Here is a 22,398-nt window from a genome sequence, read left to right on the forward strand (position 1 = left end):
GCTGGTGAGAGGTTGCTCCACTCGGCAACTTAGCTGCTACATTCTGCATTATTTGCAGCTTCCAGGCTAGGAATGAAAGAGAAAGCCAATTCAGTACACATTTAAAACTGAGTCTATCAAATGCACACTTTTTGAAACTTTACTATGTAAACTGAAACACATCTACTCTTCAAAAGCCACACTACTCTGAATTTTGCAACATAGTTTTTCAACGAATGCATATTTGATGGGGAAGTGCGCATAAAAAGGAAAATAACATAGAATATGCACTATATTAGAGAAATTTGCTTGCAGAAATGCGCACAGCAGTCAAAACCACATATAAAATGTAATTATCAGGAGAAATTTGGACTGGTGAATTTTCATGAGGATTTTTAAAAAAAGAATTCTCTGCAAAATGTAGAAAACTGAATTTAAGATTGGAAAAATGAGGAACTACATGAACAGCAATGGACAGGTTCTTCCATCTCTACTCCAGACCAACCTTAAGGGCAGCCCAACATAGAGCATATTACAGAAGTCCTGTAATGAGGTTACCAGTGCTTATATAACTGTAACCAAACTATCCTTGTCCATATACAGCCCTAGGTGGAAAACTAGCCAAAGCTTTTAAAAGGCTCTCCTAGACTATGCACCTGCTCCTTCAATCCCATCCAGAACAGGTAACAGATCAATCTCCTGGATTCAAGGAAAAACTCACCCCAGCACCCCCACGTGCCTCAGCCTCAGCTTACTGGCTCACATCCAGCCCGCCACTACATCCAGGACATGTATGGTTACACCTGATTCAGATATTTTGCAGTGTTGTGTGTCACCGGTCTACTGGTGACGCTTCACTCCAAATCACCTATGATCTCCCAATGGATTCATAGATGCTAAAAGCCTTCATGAAGATATTAAATAGATCAATACCTATGGATAGCCTCTGGAGTTGTTTTCAAATGGGTGGATGTACATAACTGTGTTAAGCTGCATGAAACTGTCATGCTGGAAGGGCAAAATACACTTCTCTCACTTGTATGTATCTTAGTTGGAAAAAGGATATGAATTACTCTTCTTTTATGAGGCAGTCTAACACTGGGTTGAAAATTCACTCCAAGCTTTTGTCTATTATCTGTTCTGTTAAGCTGCAGTTTTCATTAGTACCATAATTCATCATGCCAGTTGACTTTTACATTATGAATTGCTATGCTAACATTTTGCACCTGATAGTTATTAATTTTAGTGTAGACTGATTTATCATAGCATTCAGCATTTAAAGAGAGACAAATAGAAGATAATTTTTGTGTGGGTTTTTTTTAAGACACAGCACATAAAACATTTCCCAGATAATAATTAGGTGTTGGATGCAACTGCATTTTTTTTGTCTGTGGTCAAAAATGGTCCATTGATTGAAAGTGATGTTTTAAATGATTTTGCTGTTCAAAGCCTGACTTACCTGAAATGTAACCATGTCCTGATGCAAGATGGCATACTCTAAGAACCTGTTTTTTCTCCCTAACAAGGATTGAAATTACTCTGTGGCGACGTTTTCTGGGTAATAATGGTGTTGGGTCCTGCTAGTGAGACACAATTGCAGCTAATATGGCCATTTTTAGCATTGTTGAATTTTCAATAGCAGATAATTTAGATTGTGCATTATACTGGAGTCCACTGAGCATAGATGGAGAGTGGAATTAAAATTAGTTTCTTGTTTTTATTATTTTTTTTAGATTTTTGTTTATGAAGTGGTCTTTGTTTGAATTTGGGTTTTGATTTGTAATGCATGCATTCCTAAGGAACAGAGCTGTTGACGTGTCTATAGTGGAGAGATTTTTGCAAGCCACTCACCTCGACTAAACTGATTATTAACCTTGTTTTTTTCTAGATAGAAGTCAACACGAATAGATATACGTGTTTGTGACTTGCCTTGTAAATGACACAATATATATTGAGATTTTAGCTTGACGTGCTTTGACTTCATCCCGTTTTCAAAGGTTGTGTATCCCATCTAGATCACTAGGATCAGATCAACATGTGGAAATGATCTACGAAAAGGATGAAGTGGTACCAAAGGTGAGACAGTGGAGATATGCTTCCAAAAATGTCTTCTCTAAAACATGGCAGTGGAACTGAACATGTTGCTATTTCATATTGTGTAAAACACCACTTGCTTTTACCTGGAATTCCTATCATCTAGAGGGCCACAGGTTGCCCATCCCTTACCTATCCTTGACAATCATGCCTCAATTATTCAGGCTTTAGGTAAGGGATGGGGAACCTGTGGCCCTCTAGATGATATTGGAGTACAAATCCCATCATCCCTGTCCTCTTGCCATGCTGGTTGGTGCTGATGGGAACTGGTACCCAACAACATATGGAGGAGCACAGGTTCCTTACCCCTGCTTGAGATGTAGGCCTCTCTTTGCTTACTGATATTCTCCCTAATCTGTAGCAGGTACTTACCAACAGCAGTATGTAGCAAACCAGAAATAATAAGTGGGCTCCAGATTTTGCAACAAACTGGATGCCAGTCCTGGCTCATATCCAAACTTTACAGGGCCTAACGCATGTGCTATATACCAAGCCAGCACCTCCCATCAATGTCTCTTTGTAGACTATATACAAAAAAGATGCCAGTCCATACACAAAGTGAAAGATGGATACAAACCTGACATTGGAGGAATTCCCAGGACACAAACATGAACATTGTTCTAGAAAGGCACTTGAAAAGGAGACTTTAATATACTAGTAAGTTTCATTCCTTTCTCTCTCTCTTGCTTCAGTCAAATCAATTATTCCCTCTGCTGTGGCATTTCATGCATCTAATTCTAGTGGGCTTTAGGCTGTGTACACACTCTGATTTACTCTGCATTCAGTATGTTCCCACCGCTGATTTGAGAAGCGGTGTACACATGCTGTTAGCCACAACCAATCTCTATCCTGTTGTTTCTTATTAAATGCTGGATTTTGGTGATTTTTCGCCAAACATGCTTTGATCCGAATTGAGGAAGAGAACATCCTAGCTGCATTTTCTATACACACACAGCCTTATTCCAAGAAAATGTCTGTGACAATAAAAATGTTAGCCTTTAAGGTGACATAAGAGTCTGGACAGTGGAGAAGAACACAAGAAGAGGTGAGGAACAAGAAGGCTGGCAAAACTCCAGTGTCTGACTGCAAGGGACACTGGAGAGCAAATGTTGGATTAGGGCATTTCTGCTCATGTGAAAGTTGAGTATGTTCATCTCTCAAAGAAAGGAAGGTTATACTTATCTGGGGCATAAATGTCAGTGCCCATAGTCTTCAACGCACATTTTTGACTCTGATATTAAATTTCGCTTCTTCACCTTCCCAAATTCTTTCATTCATCTATCAGGGTTTTGTTTTTTCCTGCAAATAGATTCTTCATACAAATATGATATCCCATGCCCTTTGATCAATTAGGCAACAGATCTGGAACCACTTAAGAACTTCTAGTCGTACTGAGGATTTACTGAATCTTATTTTAAACCTATATGTAGATTAGTATGTTATCTGAATATACAGATACCCTTTAGAAAATACGAAGTGGAATATAGAATGCAGTCCAATAAACACATCTTTTGCCTGCTATATCATATACCTTTGGGGGTGGAGAGGTATATTTGGCATGATCCCATAGCATGCATTGTTGAATTACTATTCTGACTTATATCCCACAGGTATGGATGTAGATTTGTATGATACAGAGCAGCAGCTTTGGGAAAATGTGAATTACCGCAGGCCTACATGTGCTTGGTTCACACATGGTATTTAACCACATGAATGTGTAAATGAGGTTGATCAGGACTGCCCATGTGTAGAAATTATAACATGAACTAATCCCAGGTTCTCCTGCTTGAAAAGAGTTGACAGATAGTTGTCTGAAAACAATAATGTCCAATGCCCCTGGGGACACAGTAGGTGGAACCAGAGCCAATGACAAACATAGTTAGCTCATTCTAGTTTTGTCCCCAACTTCCTTCCTATCAAGTCCTACAAGGGCAACAGTGAGTCTAAGAAGGAGGAAGCTGAGAGGCAGTGCCAGCTCCTGAACTGGTTGGAAGTATTAAGGCAGGCAGGCTGGGACTGGTTGAGAGCTGAATGAAGTTTGGTGGAGCAGAGCCTCCATTGCTATAAAGCTTACGTTTCTGGAGCCACTTGGCTTTCCTGACTAAAGACTGTCTGAGAGTGACCCTGAATGAGACAGAGCACCAGACTAGTATCAGGATGCCAGAAAGACCAAACAATTTATACCTGTTTTGTACCATTTTTCACCTGCAGGAATCCCAATTAGATGGAATTACCACCCCAATTAAGCAGCAGTCCTTGCTATTAAGTATCATTAGGCTTAATTTGGTTCCCTGGGAAATGTCCTGTCTAAAACGAATTTCATAATTGAGCATTTGCAATAAATATGTTAGCTCACGTCGAAAGTTCTGTACGTTGCGTAGGTGCCAAGGCCGTTGTGTTTAAAAACGGCTGGAGCTTTCTGTTCCAGCCTTGCGCTCTAGCAGTTAAACATTTTCCATGGGCTGGGGGAGCTTTCTTGCATTTTGCCAGTGCAGTTTGATTCATGCTTGATTAATTCACATTTTCTCTTCCAAGCCTGACCGTCATTTTGTTAATGATTCAGAAAGCATCTGAAAACCTATCCATCATAGATCAGAACCAATGTGATCGTGCTAAGCGAGAAAGAAAGAAAGGAGAGTGATTGGTTCTGACTGTCTGGATGGCAGGATAACAAGAGGTAGAAAGTGTACAATTTTTTGTATGTGTATAAAAAAAGAAAGCACCCTACCCAACCATGTACATTGCAGCATTGTGTATGAATGGGAACCCCCCATGGAAGAGAGATAAAGGGATTGTGGGAATTGTTTTGAGACAGTCGGGAAACACTCTGCTTGGTGCTATATAACTACATAGCACCATCTGCAGCTGGCAGCCATGAAATGTGTAACATAAGGAAATGTACAGCATGCATAATTGTAATGTCCAAAGCCTTTCACAGGCTCAGATGAAGGTTGTGTACTCTCATGAGACCAGATGATAATCTGAATTCACAGTGAGTGTTACTTTTCCCGTCATTTAAGCCTATTGAAATCATGCTCTGTGTTCTGTCGAGAGATTTACCTGTGTTATATAATTTCCCCCGAACTTATCTGATACTTTTTGTGGACTCTCTTTGGGCCAGGTAGGAACTGCTGTGTCTCGCCTCCATCCTTTGGTGAGAGCTAGTAGGAGCTTCGCAAAAGAGAGAGAGCTTGGAGAAAGTGGGAGATTCCTACAAAGGAGAAGTTCGAGTGGGTGAGTTGCACCCTGATATTGCTTCTTGGGAATCAGGGGATCATCACAATCACAGAATCTCAGGATCTGTAGGGCTTGGAAGTTTGTAAGACCTGAATAACCAGCTGACATGGAACTCAGGCACTGCTAAGACAAAGATGCTGTTAAATACAGTATATACATATATTTGGGCTGCCATCCAATTTTTAAAATCTGAGTCAATTAATTATATGCATTTAAGTCATTTAGTTGATTAAATGTACATAAATCTGCATATAAAAACAGAAGTTGTAAAGAAAAAAAGAAAAACATTTTATTTGAGTTGGATCCATATGAGTCACATTAATCATTACTAGTTTAAATCCCATTTATTTGAATAAGTACCGTAGCTTATACAGGATCCAACATAAAGGACTCCTACATTAATATTGGCACTGTTTTTAGTGGTATTTTTTTTATTGTATACATAATCATGTACACCATCCTGATATTTTATGCATGGTCAGTATATGTATACTTTTAAAAATAAATAAATAAAATTAATTGAACTTAGGTTCCTTGAAATCAATAGCACAAGTTCCTCATCACTTAGCCTAAGCCCCATTAAGTTTAACGAGAAGTACAACTAAATCTGGATTCAACTCTTTGCTTTGAGATGATGTTATGACAGGTGCATCTTAGAAGAGACTTTCCCTCTTCTCTCACATATAGGATTAAATGCCTTTTCTAAGATTGGCCCTGTCATCTACTGGTTTTACATGCACACACACACAACTGCATTAAAATCTATGTGGTTTTTTTTAAAAAATGTCTTATTATCCGAAATCAAATTTAAATCAATTACTGTAATCTAATTGATCTGCTGTGCTATCCTATGCACGTTTACTCAGGAAAAAAGTCCACTGAGTTCAGTTGGACTTAATTCCCAGGTAAATATTGCTACAAGCGACCTTAATCTCTGCCAAGCAACAGCAAGATCCCAGGGGTCTTGGCACTAAACCAGGGTTTGTGTTTCCTTGGGGAAAATGAGACACAACAGAGGCTGGATGAAATATGGTTTATTTTACCCATATTTACAACCTGGGTTTTGATGGAGACAGCTCACAGCATTCATATCCCAAGAAGAAGAAGAAGAAGAAGAAGAAGAAGAAGAAGAAGAAGAGGAGGAGGAGGAGGAGGAGGAGTTTGGATTTGATATCCCGCCTTTCACTCCCTTTTAAGGAGTCTCAAAGCGGCTAACATTCTCCTTTCCCTTCCTCCCCCACAACAAACACTCTGTGAGGTGAGTGGGGCTGAGAGACTTCAAAGAAGTGTGACTGGCCCAAGGTCACCCAGCAGCTGCATGTGGAGGAGCGGAGACGCGAACCCGGTTCCCCAGATTACGAGACTACCGCTCTTAACCACTACACCACACTGGCTCTCAAGATGGTGCAGAACTGGATCTGGAGGCATCCTAAGCACCACCCTTGTGTCTCTCTGTCACAGCCTGCTCCAGCCGGCCCTTCAGTCCCCTCAGGGACTTCTGCCTACTTCCTCCTCCTCCTTCCTAGCGGTTGCTAGGCTAGCCTTCTGAGGAAGCTAGCTAGTATTATCTCCAGCCTTTGCTAAATTCATGGTGTTATTGGTTGGCTCAATTTCTAACCCTTTACTGAATGTAGAGGTTATGGGGCAGGGTCTCTCCCCCCCCCCCAATTCATAACAATATGTATAGGATCACACTCTTCATCAGCTAAGGCTGCAATCCTAAAGTGTGTATGTTCTACTTCCGGATCCAATGTCCTGCAAGGCATGAGCTGGCAAAGTAGAAATGAATGTATTCTGAATTCCTACATGCTTCAGGGGCTGTAAATTCAGTCCCTGGTTGGGGGAGGGGCATGTCAGGGACCCAGGATGAAACACACTTCCTTGGGGATCACAGGATTTTACCCTAAACTTGCAGCTCTAATGAATATATAAAAATACTGAGGAAAATAGGTAAAGGTAAAGGACCCCTGGACGGTTAAGTCCAGTCAAAGGCGACTATGGGGTTGCGGCGCTGATCTCGCTTTCATACCAAGGTAGGTGGCCTTTGTCCAGAGATGGCTTTCCGGGTCATGTGGCCAGCATGACTAACCCAGTTCTGTCACAGCAGAACACCATGACGGAAGCCAGAGCACACAGAAACACCATTTACCTTCCCGCCGCAGCGGTACCTATTTGTCTACTTGCACCGGTGTGCTTTCGAACTGCTAGGCTGACAGGAGCTGGGACAGAGCAACAGGAGCTCACCCCATCGTGGGGATTCGAACCGCAGACCTCCTGATCAGCAAGCCCAAGAGGCTCAGTGGTTTAGACCATATAGCTTGCACTCTGCAACCACAGATACACTCATGGATGCCACTGTTAAATTAGCTCCTCCAATTTGAGGATGCTCAAACACCCACCCATTTTTTCTCAGCCAGCATGGCTCGTCCTCTTTTCAGATTTACTTTGTAGCTCTGGCTGCAAATCCTCACTTCCGCAATCCAAGGCTCGATGAGTGTGTGATTGAGAAATTCCTATATTTCAAAATTCCAGCACATGTGCACATACTTATTGTGCACATACCTATCTGCTGCCTTCCATCAAAAGGTACATGTTACATCAAGGATTTCAGCTACATCTTATATTCAGACTTTTATAGTAATTAGTGCCTTGGGCACATATGTATACCAAATATCAGTTTTCGGTCTCTGGTGGAAGTACCCTAACCATTTTTGATACTCCATGTGTGTATCAATGATTGAATGAATCCCAAGTCTTTGTATGTACTGTATGATGTTGACGGTTCATCATATATACAAGGAAATGTTAGGCTAGAATGAGACACTTGTCTGACATGCCATTAATGTCCTATAAGGGGAGAAAATCTTCTGTAGCGCAAACAGGCTTATTTAAAACCAGAGCTTTTGATGTTATAATGTGCAGTCTAAATTCAGTAATCCCCCCTCCCTTACTCAAAGAAGAGTCTCTTAAATTAGTAATAAACATAACAATGAAAGTAACTGCCGCGAAGAACATGACTTATATCACACTTAATGTTTCAATGGATGTTGTAAATGCAAGTTAAGCTGAATGAATTTAATTTGTGTCTGCATGCAAGATGTTTAAATATGTTGCTATTTCTGGCACTAGGTCCAGTCCCTCTGATATGAGAACATCTAAGGACTTCAAAGGAGCTGGAAGTTCTATGCCGTTTAGAACCCCTCTGGGGATGCTTATCTGAACTGTTTTCTGGCACCTATACATGCAAACAATCATATTGTGTGTGCATGCAAACTATCATTTCACCACCCTGTACGAAAGCTGCAATGTCTTGTGCAAATATTCTGAATTTCAGAGTTCACTTCAAGTGCTCTCTGTCTCTCTCTCTCTCTCTCTCTCTCTCACCTAGCCTGAGCCAACTCAGTTAACTGTAGATAACTTGGAGTTCTCCAATAAAGCATTTGAAACAGAAAAGAAAACTTCCTTCTGTTTGACGCAAACTAAGTTTCCAGATGTTAAGGTCAAAGGTTGGAGATAAAAGTATCAGGTTTTGGCCTACCCTAACTGGAATCCAGGACCAAATGTCTGCGTTCTTCCCTGGAGGGGGTTCCCTTTGTACTGGTTCAGTTTTCTTCTTTAGCCTCTCCCAGTAAGAGGTCCCATTCCATGCTGCTGAATTATGATACTTCACATCCATCATTTAAAACACTTTCAAACTTGAATTTGCTGTTTAACACTTGGCTGCCTTTTCCAGCCTCCTAAATAGCTCTTTAAAGCACAATTCCATCTTTGGAATGCCGTTCCTCTCTTTCTTCCTGGAACTGTGTTGGTATGGTGGGTAGGGAATCATCTATGCTGACACAGAAGATGCCTGTTCTGTCTGTGCCAACAAAGCCTGCAGTAAAAGCAAACAAAATTGATGGCCAGACTTAGAGAAAGCCAATAAGGAAGACAAAGCATGCATGTTAGCTCCGCTCATCTCTCACAAGTTGAATCTGAAGCAATTGGAAGCATTTCAACCCTCTAAGAAAACAAGCAGAAGGCACAGCTAAAAAGGAATTTATTGAGAAATTAAATGATTGGATATCCTGATAAGAGAACCCTTAAGTTCTCTTCTTTCAACCACTATGTTAATTCACACCAGTTTGCTCTCAGAAGTTGAAGGTAATAAAAATAAAATTAAAAATAGGGGTGTGTTTGTATTGCTGTTGTTGTTGTTGTTGTTGTTGTTGTTGTTGTTGTTGTTGTTATCATTATTAAAATTTGTATACTGCTCCATACCTGCAGGTCTCAGGGTGGTTCACGGGATTAAATCACAGTATAAAAACACAAAATACATAAAATAAAAACAATCACAACTCAATAGTTCATTAGATGTTTTTAACGTGACCTGCATATCATCTCCTAATTGTTAGCCTAAACAATAGCATGGGTATTACCTTGGATATGTAGAGGTGAAGTCCATGTTTCGCTGAATTAAAACTGGAACTTGAAAATGACTGTATGGTAAGCAAGAATGTGGGGTGCACCTAGCTGTGAGTCACATATGCATGGATGTGAATAGATGATGGGAGAGAATATCTAATATATTTATTAATATCATATCTGATATATTCATTAATATCATATCTGATATATTTATTAATATCATATCGGATATATTTATTAATATCATATCTGATATATTTATTAGTATTGTATCTGATATATTTATTAATATTGTATCTGATATATTTATTAATATCATATCTGATATATTTATTAGATATTATCCTTCCTTCCTCGCATTTGTGAGTGCTATCCCTTTATAGCTTAAAGGGAAGCTTAGATAGGCTAGTTTTAGCCTCTGAGTTTAAATAATTCGGGATGTGTTAAGACAGACTCTTGGTCTCCTGGTGTTTCCCCCTTTTCTCCCCCTCAAAATAACAATCACACCAACTGCCTTGTAAAAGGTAAAAATAACATTGAATACCTGTTAAAGAGTAACAGATGCAGCAGCTTTGTTCAGGGAGGCTTAAAATGGTAATTGAGTCACAAATACATACTTAAGTCTAGTTTAAAATGTTTTCTGAGCTTGTAGCTCAGACTAAGCAGGCTGGATTCACATTGCAGTTAACTCTCCAGTGTCTGAAGAAATTGATAGTGGAAGAACTGGCTGTGCGATGAATTGATTGGTTGGTTCTAGCCAGGAACTTTTCTCTACCTGCCTCATCTTCCCAACAGAAAATAGGCACCTTGGATAGTGGACTCACTGATCTTTGGTAAAACTCACAGGGTTGTACACAACAAGGTCATTGAGGGAGTGGAATGGCTTCTGTTCATGCAAGAGGACTTCCCCTCGCTCTCTCCTGCCCCTCCAATTGTGCTCTGGGTTTTACCCCAACCTGACAGGGCAGATTTTAAGGGTTTGGGGACATACAGAGGTAGAAGAGTGAGGGGAAGTTTTTGAATACAACCCACAGCTCTCAACTTGGACTGAGGCAGGAAAAATGCTGGCGATCTGGCTAGCCCTGCACGTATTCATTTGAGAAGAGGAAGCATCCCATAAAGTTTCCGTTCTCAACTTTGTGAGTCTTGGAATTTAATTGTACAACAGGTTTACGCTCTTGGGAAAGGTGGGTAGGATGAAGCACTCACTGAAATTTCTGCTATAATATTTCATTTCGTGTGTGTGTGTAGGTTTTACATAAAGTTATACATAATAAACATAACCATTCCAGAAAATAAAATAAAAAGAGATTCTTTCGAACCTTCAGACCTCCTTCCATCCCTCCATGGGTTCCATTTCTAACAATTTCCCCCCCTTCTTTCTGCATCTTTTACCATAATCCATCTATTATATAATCATAGTAACCAAAGTTCATTTTACTCTACAAGTGTCATTTTATTTCTGCCAATGATTTCAATTGTCTACAGTGGTCTTTCAGACAAATTAAAAAATAATTCCAGTATGGCATACGAAAGATGGAGGAGTAAAATCAGCAATGATACATTGGGCAAAATATATTGGTTATAACATATTGTTAGAAGATTGGAAAAGACTGTGGAAAGATGGAATAATATTTACTGCTTGCAGGTTGCTTAAAGAAAATGTATTGAAAATGATGTACAGATGGTACCTAACACCAGTGAAATTAGCGAAAATGTATCGAACAAAATTGAAGAATTGATGCTTTTGAATTATGGTGCTGGAGGAGACTCTTGAGAGTCCCATGGACTGCAAGAAGATCATTCTTAAGGAAATCAGCCCTGAGTGCTCACTGGAAGGACACATCCTGAAGCTGAGGCTCCAGTACTTTGCCCACCTCATGAGAAGAGAAGACTCCCTGGAAAAGACCCTGATGTTGGGAAAGATGGAGGGCACAAGGAGAAGGGACGACAGAGGACGAGATGGTTGGACAGTGTTCTCGAAGCTACAAACATGAGTCTGACAAAACTGCGGGAGGCAGTGGAAGAAAGGAGTGCCTGGCGTGCTCTGGTCCATGGGGTCACGAAGAGTCGGACACGACTAAACGACGAAACAACAACAATAGAACAAATAATGTTGGAAATATAAAGAAAAAGAAGGTGATTTTTATCATGTGGTGGGTTTGTAAGGAGGTGAAAGCTTTCTGGGAAATAATATATAATGAACTTTTAAAAATGTTGGAATATATGTTTCTTTAAAAACCAGAAGCTTTCCTATTAGGCATAGTAGGCAGAGAAATACATAAGCAGGATAAAACATTGTTTTTATATGCAACAACTGCAGCAAGAATACTACTAGCCCAAAGATGGAAGCAGGAAGTTTTACCGACGAAAGAAGAGTGGCAGATGAAATTATTGGACTTTGCTGAATTGGGAAAACTGACGGGGGAAATCTGGAACCAGCAGGACCAGGCTTTTCAGAAAGGCTGGAAGAAATTTATGTTATATTTGAAAGACAAATGTAAACAATGAACGTCACTAGTAGGGTTATAGGGAAGTTTTGTAAGGATAAAATTATCATTTATTACTAATTGTAGTTAGTTAAGTAACTTTATAAGGATATAATTTAATAGGAATAAGAAATACAGGAAAATGCAATATATTGAGATTAGACTTGAAAACCATCAGTCAAGGAGGAGGGAAGTTATAGGCTTATCGAGCCAAATGTTTTATTTGTGCAAAGTATGATGTCATGTAAGAAAATATTTGTAAAAACCAATAAAAAATATTTTTTAAAAAAAAATTTAAAAAATTATTCCAGTCTTTTAAAAATACTTGGTCTTTGTTAAGTTGTGGGTGAACATATCAGATGACACAGCGAGTCTTCAAGCAGCTCTTGTTTATTCACAGGCCAGAATAGAACTGAACTGAAGGGTTCAGTCAGCCTGCTTATATAGAGCTCCACTACAACGCAACAGTAACCACTTTCTGTAACTATCCAATCACTGAACGTCACTTTCAATCCGTTATTTGCATATGTGGACCTGAGTGAAAACTATCTACAGTATCCCCCTCCTGGCCCAGGGTGAGAACCTCAGTACATAACAGTCTTCCTGGTTTCTGATCTTTCCCATCAGTCTTGCAATGTCTGTGTATTCCATCAGCTTAGTCGGCCACTCTTCTCTAGTCGGTACTTCTCCTTCTTTGCAATAATCTTCCGTTTTCACCCTAAACCTAGCTCTGGGTGGTGGATGTAGGCTTTTTTACCACAGCATTCGCCTTCACACATGGGGCAGGCCCAAAGCACAGTGCATATGCAGAAACCTGCTCTCTTGCAAGGATGGTACGTGGCGGATAAGATCATAGATATTACATGTTTATGCTCTCGTGAGTTAATGAGCGAAGTTTCGAGAAATCAGCATCCTCGCATTTGCTCTATTTTCCTAATTTCCTCTGGATATTATTATACACTACATTTTCACAGCATCTGGCAGACACATTAAGAAGCAGAAAGGAATGACAAATTGCTGCCCATTTGCAGACAACAAAGTGGGTTTTTTTATAAATTGGGGTGCAAGAGATGTGTAGCAGGCTATGTTGTTGTTGTTTTTAAAGGGGAAAATAGTCCACTTTCCTCAGTATGACTATAAACGAAAGCGCACACACAGAGTTACTGAGAAGAACATTATAAGCCACAAATTCTGAAGTAAATTAATAATCCATTGACTGGAATCTTAAATTGCTTTTTAAACACTTTTAAAAAAGATCTCCACAGGTTGTAGCCATATTTACAATTTACCACCAACTAGTATACAATATACAGTAATAGAGAATAAATTTAAAGGGGAGGGGAATGCCTCGCTAAGTCTGAGGCACATTCACTGTGTCTGGGAAGGCAGCAATATTCTAAATCCATTGTTTACTTGTGAAATACAATTTATGTTAATGGCAGCAAAACTGGACCCAATGCTTGGGAAGATGTACACACATTTTATTTAATCTTGACAAAGGTCAATATGCACCTATGGCCAACATGCACATGAAACTGTGTCCCCAGGTGGAAAGTAAGAGTCCAGCACAATTGTCAATAGCAATATCGTAGTTAGTACTTTGAATAGGGAACTCTGTTGTGAAATAGTCCAGCACAGAGTGCAATAGGAAACCAATCAGCCTATTATAGATCAGCTGGGATAGGAACTAACATGCAAAAATAATCCATATGAAGTTACATTTCACTTGCAAAGTGTCTTTCAAAGGCAGTTGTACATGGCAATATTCCCCATGCGGTTATTGAATGTGACAGCCCTACTTGGTAATCTCTATCCATCATGTATAGACAGAGCATTTTAATTATTACAACACAATGTGGATGAAAGCTGAATATATATTTTTATTGTATCACGTGTTCATCACTGCAGTAATGCCTGAATTCACCATAAAAACAAATGAAGTATGGAAAGACTAATACGGCTATGCCTTCCTCAATGGTAGTGAATGTTACAACATCTGAAGTCATTGTCAAAGGCCCTATCACAAACTCCTTGCTTTTAGAAATGTGTGTATATCCCTAGATGGTGGTGGTGCTTCTTTTTCTTCTTTTGCATTGGTCCCCTAGTTAGATTGGACGTGGGTGGAGCTGTGGGTTAAACCACAGAGCCTAGGGCTTTCCAATCAGAAAGTCGGCGGTTTGAATCCCCGCGATGGGGTGAGCTCCCATTGCTTGGTCCCTGCTCCTGCCCACCTAGCAGTTTGAAAGCACATCAAAGTGCAAGTAGTTGCGTGTTGAGTTCCGCAGTGCCACCCCCCAAAAATTCACACAGCACACGTTCATTTTTGTTTAAGGTTTTTGGCATAATTTTGGCCACAACTTTATTAAAATACAGCCAATGTGAGTGGTTGCTTAGGCACTGGTTATGACTAACTGTCCTTGCCCCCGAGGACAGAGCTGAAACTTCCGGGCACCACCGGAAGCCAGCGTGGGAAACAATTGTTGGGGAGAAATGAGGCTGGGAATTCAGTCCAACACCTCTCACCCTCATGTTCCGGTGGGGCTTGCACGGCCCAAGCCCGGCACCACGGACAAGGACGAAAGAATGGCAAGCCCCTGGATTCCTTTAACGGAATTCCCATTCGCATCATTTGGAGGGATAGGCACCTTACCCCTCCAAGCACCAATTTAACCAATGCCTAACCGCCAACCTTACAAGTTGTGACGATTTGCTAAGCAGTAGGCAAAACCCAAAGGCACACACTAATCAGCCAGATGGGAAAATTCCTACTGGGCCCCCGCACCAAGGCGAACGACCCCATGACAGGCAGAGCAAGGTCAATTGAACCCAAGAACCACCCTATAAAAGGGAGGGGGGGCGGGTGATCCAATGCAAAACGGCCAAGAGGACGTCCCCTAGTCCTACTCCTCAATTTATAGACTCTGACTCCTCCTCCGAAAATAGCAACACCCAAAAATCCCCAGCAACCCAATTTAACCCCCTACCAGCTTGGTTCTCCAAATTTGCCTAATCATGATGGTGGCCTGCTCCCCAACCGCAACACGTGCTCTCTGCTAGTGAGAACACGCTTTGCGTGTTGAGTTCCGCAGTGCCACCCCCCAAAAATTCACACAGCACACGTTCATTTTTGTTTAAGGTTTTTGGCATAATTTTGGCCACAACTTTATTAAAATACAGCCAATGTGAGTGGTTGCTTAGGCACTGGTTATGACTAACTGTCCTTGCCCCCGAGGACAGAGCTGAAACTTCCGGGCACCACCGGAAGCCAGCGTGGGAAACAATTGTTGGGGAGAAATGAGGCTGGGAATTCAGTCCAACACCTCTCACCCTCATGTTCCGGTGGGGCTTGCACGGCCCAAGCCCGGCACCACGGACAAGGACGAAAGAATGGCAAGCCCCTGGATTCCTTTAACGGAATTCCCATTCGCATCATTTGGAGGGATAGGCACCTTACCCCTCCAAGCACCAATTTAACCAATGCCTAACCGCCATGGAGCCAACGGCTCACCGCCAAACCACTCACAACCCCAGCCAAGACCTCAGCTTGACCACCACTGCACCTATCCAGGCCTCATTACCCGAAGCCGAAAGGTGCACGCCGTCATCTCGAAATAAGGATGGCCTCTGGGAAGAAATTTCGGTATGAAAAATCACATCCCCGCCCAACTCCAAAACCTTTTTTGATACTGCAGTATTGATGCGACTTCTGGCTCTCTCAATGGCGGCCGGGCAATGACTGCCCCTCCAAGAGCGCCGTTGAAGCAGCCTTGACCAAAAAATTTTTGCTGCCGGCATCATAGCTCGCAGCGTCTCCAAGTCCAATAAAATGGCAGCACGCAGTGAACGACAGTCCAAAGAAACCAAGTCGTTCTCGCCCAGATGTACCACAATGGCCGACGGGGGTTCTTCCCATAGCAACTGCCTCCGAATCCGAGGCAGGAGCTCCGACCAATGCATTCCCCTTCTGGACAGCCAGGACAACCGAACATGTTGAGGAAGGCCGAGACCGGTACCCATTCGCGACTGCCGCGCAGCGACACCAGCCCAATGGACGATGCTGTGCCCCACCATCCATATGCGGACAGGCGCCAAACCTAATATAAATAAACAAAATAATGTGAGGTCCTCGTTTAACGGATATAATTCTTGAACACTCCCGACTTCCAGCGACCCAAATCCTTTATCCTGGCTGCTGACAAGCCCCAATGTGCTGCCGTAGTGGCAGCCCCTATCCTGAACGAGTGTGGGGCAAAATCATTTGCCCTGCCGCCACCCGCCAGAATTGCTTTCCGCATTATTTTCGCAAACTGTTGCCTAGAAAGGGGCGAACCATCCTCATGCCTAAGTAGTGGACCATCCCCAGGGGTGCGGATGGACAGGTACCTCCTGACATCCTTCACAGGGCAAGGGCCCGCCTCCCCAGTAGCCGGGAGACGAATGATTGCACCCCTACCCCTCTGATCCGTCTTCGAGCGCCTTATTGTAATTTGAAGTTCCACAGGAGACAGCCGCACGTCCTGCAACAAAAGGCCCCGTGTACAGCCATCCCTATGAACCTCAACCACAACTTCACCCACTCTTAGGGCACCAAAAAAGGCGATCGAAAAGGCGGCCGAAAAGAGGCGAGCCTCATAGCCGGACCAGCACACCCCCCGCAGCTTTCTGCGCATTACGCACAACATATCAAAAGATATGGGCAATCGACTTGCCGGGCGGGAAGGACAAAGTCTACTCCAACCTTCCAAGGCTTTGCGGACAATGAACTTCGCACAAGGGTCCTTATCAAAGAATACCTTGCAGAAAAATGCTATAGCGGCAGCATGTATCCTAATCGTCTTAGCTGCCCTGCCCAGCTGAAATAAATGTGCTAAATAACTCAACACCTGCGAAGATGTGGGTGAAGCCCTTTTTAAGTCGCAGGCAGATTGCTGCATGAATGTAACAAAATCACCCCACACTTTTGTGTATGAACGTAAGGTAGAAGGGGAGACCGATGCCGCTACTCCCTGTAAAACTAATTGCTGCCAAGGCTCCAGAGATGTTCCGGGAAACATTCCGGACGTATCCGAGCCTCTGGAACCAGAAGTCTGAACCGCTCCATCTGAAAACGGGACAGAGCATCAGCAATTTCGTTAGACACCCCGGGGACAAAACGTGCTGAAAAAACTATATTATAACGTAAGCAATGTAACACAAAAACCCGCAAAAGGGCCGACACCCGGGGGGAGCGTGACGACAGCTTGGCCAAAACTGACACCACCGCTTGATTATCGGTCCAGAAGCAGACACGACGGTTCCTAAACTCCTCGACCCACAAATGCACTGCCACTGCAATGGGAAAAAACTCGAGAAAAGTTAGGTCCCGCGTAATCTCTCCCCCTTGCCAGGTCTTTGGCCAACGTTCCGCACACCAACGTCCCTTCCAATAGAGTCCAAAGCCAAGGGAACCGGCAGCATCAGACTGCACTTGAAAGTCATTCTGCAAGTTCAAAGTGTCTTGCCAAAGTGACACCCCATTGAATTCCTCGAGGAATTCCAACCAAATGGAAAGATCAACCTTTACCTGACTAGAGAGGCGCACACGATGATGCGAGGCTTTCAACCCTGAGGTGAGGCGAGCCAGGCGAGAGCAGAATGGGCGCCCCGGCGCCACCACTCTACAAGCAAAATTCAAGTGTCCCAACAGCGATTGAAGCTGCCGAAGAGACACCTTCCTCAACGGGAGTAGTTCCTCTATTACCCTCCTCAAATTTGCTAGTTTGTCGCTTGGCAAGCTAGAAGTTTGAGCAACAGTATCCAAAAGGATACCCAGATAAGTAAGCCGAGTCGAAGGACCCTCAGTCTTGTCCGCGGCTAGGGGCACCCCCAATTCCTGTGTAAGATCGGCAAAAGCTTGCAAAAGCATCGAGCAATCGCCAGTATCAGAGGCTGAGGCCAATAAAAAATCATCCAAATAATGAGTGACTCCGCTCAGGCCGGTTTTTGATTTGAGAGCCCATTCCAAAAAGGTACTGAAAGATTCAAAAGCGGCACAAGCAATCGAACATCCCATCGGCATTGCTTTATCAAAATAATAGTTGCCCTCAAACTGAAAACCCAGCAACCAAAAATCTTCCGGATGAATTGGCAAAAGGCGAAAGGCTGACTCGATATCGCATTTTGCCAATAACGCAGAATGGCCGAAGCTCCGAATCAACTTGATTGCCTGATCAAGAGATGCGTACTTCACTGAGCAGAGTTCAGGAGGGATGACGTCATTAACTGACGTACCCATGGGGTGTGACAAATTATGAATTAAACGAAATTCCCCCGGTGCCTTCTTAGGCACAATACCCAATGGGGATACATGCAAATTTGGAAAAGGAGGGGTGACAAAAGGACCGGCCATCCGACGCATGGCCACCTCCTTTGCAATCTTCTTGCGAGCAACCTGAGGTAGCTCACGAACTGACTTTTGGTTAGCAGGATTCCTTGCCACAGGCGACTCAGCTACCGGAATCCGAAAACCTTGAGAAAAACCATTACCCAAATAATCTGCAGCCTCCCTATTGGGGTATGACTGCAACCAAGTTAACAAAACCCCCAGGCGAATAGGTGTAACAGCTAAAGAGGTCAACGAGCTATTTTGCAGTTCCCGCGGTGTTTGCGGGAGGAGCGGGCTTTGGGGGTTGCTGAGAACCCCCTTTTCCACCACGAAAGGGCCGCCGGCCTGCAAAACAAGAGGAAGTGGGATGCGAGCCATTGCATCTTTCGCAGGCATGGACGAATTTGCACCCCTGTCGATTACAAGAACCTTTGTTGAAGTCCCAGCAGAACAGGCGGCGGCCAGTTTTTAAAACCCCTGTCTTAGGCTTCTGCTGCTCAGGAGCCTTTTTATCAATAAGTGGGGCCACGTGGGTGGTCCATACGTCAAGATCTTTCCGATCCCAGCGAGCAGACGGAATTTTTGCTGCGCGGCGCCGGAAAGCCTCATCATACTTTATCGCGGCTTTTTCACCTGCTCTGGTGAATGCCGAGCGAACGATAGACAAATAAACCATTAAATGAAGAGATCTCCGGGGATAAGCAGCCATTACCACACCAGCAAAGACCTGGAAACAATCAAGCCAAAGTTCGAACGAACGATCTGCATTGGGGACCCCCTGGCGCCTTTTGGAAGAACTACTCTTCTCTTGGTCCTCCGAGGGCGGGGCCAACTTAAACATGTCTACATATCGACCATCCAAAATCCTAGAGCGCACCTTTGATGACAGGTGCAAACCAGGAATAACATCTCTGGCGGAGTTGGTGGATACTTTAACGTCTGGTACCAAAACGCCATCCAAACATTCCTGAACGATACCATATCTAGCCCGATGTGTGTTGGACCGGCGCTCCCAAGCCCACTTAGGAAGCCCCGATGCGGATTCGCCAAATCCCCAGTAAAGTTCCAGTGAGTTACCTGCCTCCTCGTCAGAACTGGAAGATGACGTACCGGTATAAGAAGTAGAGGAGTCATCCCTCCTACGCTTTGCGTGCTTCCGGGAAGACTTCCTGCGGCGACGCTTCCCGCCCGAAGACTTCCTGGCCGGAACCGGTAAGCTGTCTTCAATGGAAGATTCCGATACCTGATCCGGCCGAGAGAGACCTGGGACCGATGGAGAAGAAACCACCCGTGAGGGACCAGGAACAGATGCTGCCTCACTGGTAGGCAGCACTAACCTACCATGGCGGGAAGAAGGGGCCGAATGGGCACCCCTCCCCGAAGGTCTCCGCGAAGGATGGGACCTCCGTGCCCGGCCACGAGCAGCAGGTATGTATCGGGATTGTGTTGGCTGGGGGTCACTTCCCCCCACCACAGGAAACAATTCCCCACTTTCATCCTCCTCAGATGATGACAAGACTGGTGATGATGCGCCCACAGGAGGAGGCGGTGCTGTTGACGTGGACGGCTGACTGGAACACTGCTGTAGAAAGCCATCCAGATTAGCCGCGAAGCGAGATAAAGCCGCAGGATCGCCGGCCATGCTGGACACCAAGGACTGCACTCGTCCCTCTGGTTGTCTTGTCACAGGTGAGCGTAACGCCTGCGATGGGCCTCTAATAGGCCGTTTTGCAGTGGAAGATGGACCAGGGCGAGCTGCGTCCCGCTTTGGAGCCATACCTGCTAGGCAATAAGAAAATAAAATAGAAAATTCCAAACAGTTAACGAGTAAACGGGCCTGACCCAGTAGCACTTGAAACCAAGAACTCCAGAACACTTAAGACAATTAACTTCAATAGAACCAGGCACAAAATTAAACAATTCTAATTAAAATCCTTAACGTAAAATTATTACGCGCCTTCCAAACCAGCCTGCAAAGATAAAGAGTAGTCAGCCCAATTAAGGGCTCCAACCATCCAACAGAGGGGTTATTCGGTCAATTCCAATAGGGAAACCTATAAGGATGTCAGAAATTCCCCAGAAAAACAATTGCAATGGTGCAATAAGCAGATCCACCAGCAGGTGGCGCTATGACAGCCTGTCCACAAAAGGAAAGGAGGCTGCAGTACCAACTAGGCCACCAGGGGAGCTCAGGAGAAGGCCGGCTGCAATACCGGCAAGGCCACTAGGGGAGCTCCGGAGTAGGCAGGCTGCAATTACTGCAGCCGGCCACCAGGGGGCGCAGGCCAATTGACTGCGCACGCTCCCCAGCCGCCAAACGGATCAGCAATGGAGGGCCCGGACGCAGCAAGGCCCCTCCAAAAGGTACAGGCCGCTCCGAGGCCCCAGGAAGCCCTGAGGGCCTCAAGCCACCCACAAACGGCGCCTGCTGCCTTTTAAAGTAATCGAGGCCAGCTATCAGGCGCTGGCCGCGCCGCGCGGTCCCGCCGCTAACCACCAACAAATTATTTAATTATTTTTGCTTTTCAGGCCGCCGGAGCGACGGGGATGCGCCTGAAAGCACAACCGCCCAGGAGCCGGCTCAAAAAGGGGTACAGGTAAGTCGGAATAGGGAGAGGGACGGGGAAGGAAAGGGGACTGGGAGCGCTCCGCGGCTCAGAGCCGCGGGCGAATTGCCGGAATTAGGGCCTCCCTTCACGGGGAGACGATGGAGGGAATGTGGGGGGGGGGGAAGGGGAGGGTGGGAGCCGGCTGCGCTCCGAGGCCTCGAAGCCACGGAGCGACCCCACGGTCGGGTGCAGGGTCTCCCGCAGTACGCGACAGCGATGGGGGGTAAGCGGCTCGGCCGCACTCCGCGGCCTTAAAGGCGGCTTGGGACGGCACAATCGAGGAAAAAACCTCCCCGACTAGGGAGGGGGCACCCCCCTGCCTAAAGAAAACAAACCCAGCCAAGAAATTAAAATTAATAAGGAACAATGGAATCCGTAGAAAATTAAGGAAGGGGGGCAATGGGAAGCAAATAGAATGAAAATACAACCGTCTCAGACACCAAACAGCTGCTTGATCCAATGCAAAACGGCCAAGAGGACGTCCCCTAGTCCTACTCCTCAATTTATAGACTCTGACTCCTCCTCCGAAAATAGCAACACCCAAAAATCCCCAGCAACCCAATTTAACCCCCTACCAGCTTGGTTCTCCAAATTTGCCTAATCATGATGGTGGCCTGCTCCCCAACCGCAACACGTGCTCTCTGCTAGTGAGAACACGCTATAAATAGGAACTGCTCTGGCGGAAAGGTAAACGGCATTTCCGTGCACTGCTCTGGTTCGCCAGAAGTGGCTTAGTCATGCTGGCCACATGACCCGGAAGCTGTACGCTGGCTCCCTCGGCCAATAAAGCAAGATGAGCGCCACAACCCCAGAGTCGGTCACGACTGGACCTAAGAGTCATGGGTCCCTTTACCTTTACCTAGCTAGATGCTCATACAGTAGAACCTTAGGTTAAGAACTTAATTCATTCTGGAGGTCCATTCTTAACCTGAAACTGTTCTTAACCTGAAGCACCAGTTTAGCTAATGGGGCCTCCCGCTGCTGCCACACCGCCACCGCACGATTTCTGTTCTGTTCTCATCCTGAAGCAAAGTTCTTAACCCGATGTACTATTTCTGAGTTAGCGGAGTCTGTAACCTGAAGCATCTGTAACCTGAAGCGTCTGTAACCTGAGGTACCACTGTATTCAGTAACTGCTCCTGTATAACAGTTCCAAAACTGGCCTGGGAATCCCATCAGCAGAGCAAAACACATGGCGGACACAAGTAAGATACACAGC

General features: G+C 44.3%; 1 protein-coding gene across 1 annotated transcript; it reads right to left on the reverse strand.

Moving 5' to 3' along the window:
* Nucleotides 1-15,340: 15,340 nt before the first annotated feature.
* Nucleotides 15,341-20,442, reverse strand: LOC308585966 (uncharacterized protein). Its single transcript, XM_081192115.1, has 2 exons — nt 19,681-20,442; nt 15,341-16,300 (listed from the first exon to the last, which is right to left on the reverse strand). The coding sequence occupies exons 1-2, from the start codon at nt 20,345-20,347 to the stop codon at nt 15,726-15,728; spliced, it is 1,242 nt and encodes a 413-aa protein (XP_081048241.1). The 5' UTR covers nt 20,348-20,442; the 3' UTR covers nt 15,341-15,725.
* Nucleotides 20,443-22,398: the final 1,956 nt, after the last annotated feature.

This window comes from Podarcis bocagei (genome assembly GCF_964188305.1).
Source record: "Podarcis bocagei genome assembly, chromosome: 4".
NCBI classification, from domain to species: Eukaryota; Metazoa; Chordata; class Lepidosauria; order Squamata; family Lacertidae; genus Podarcis; species Podarcis bocagei.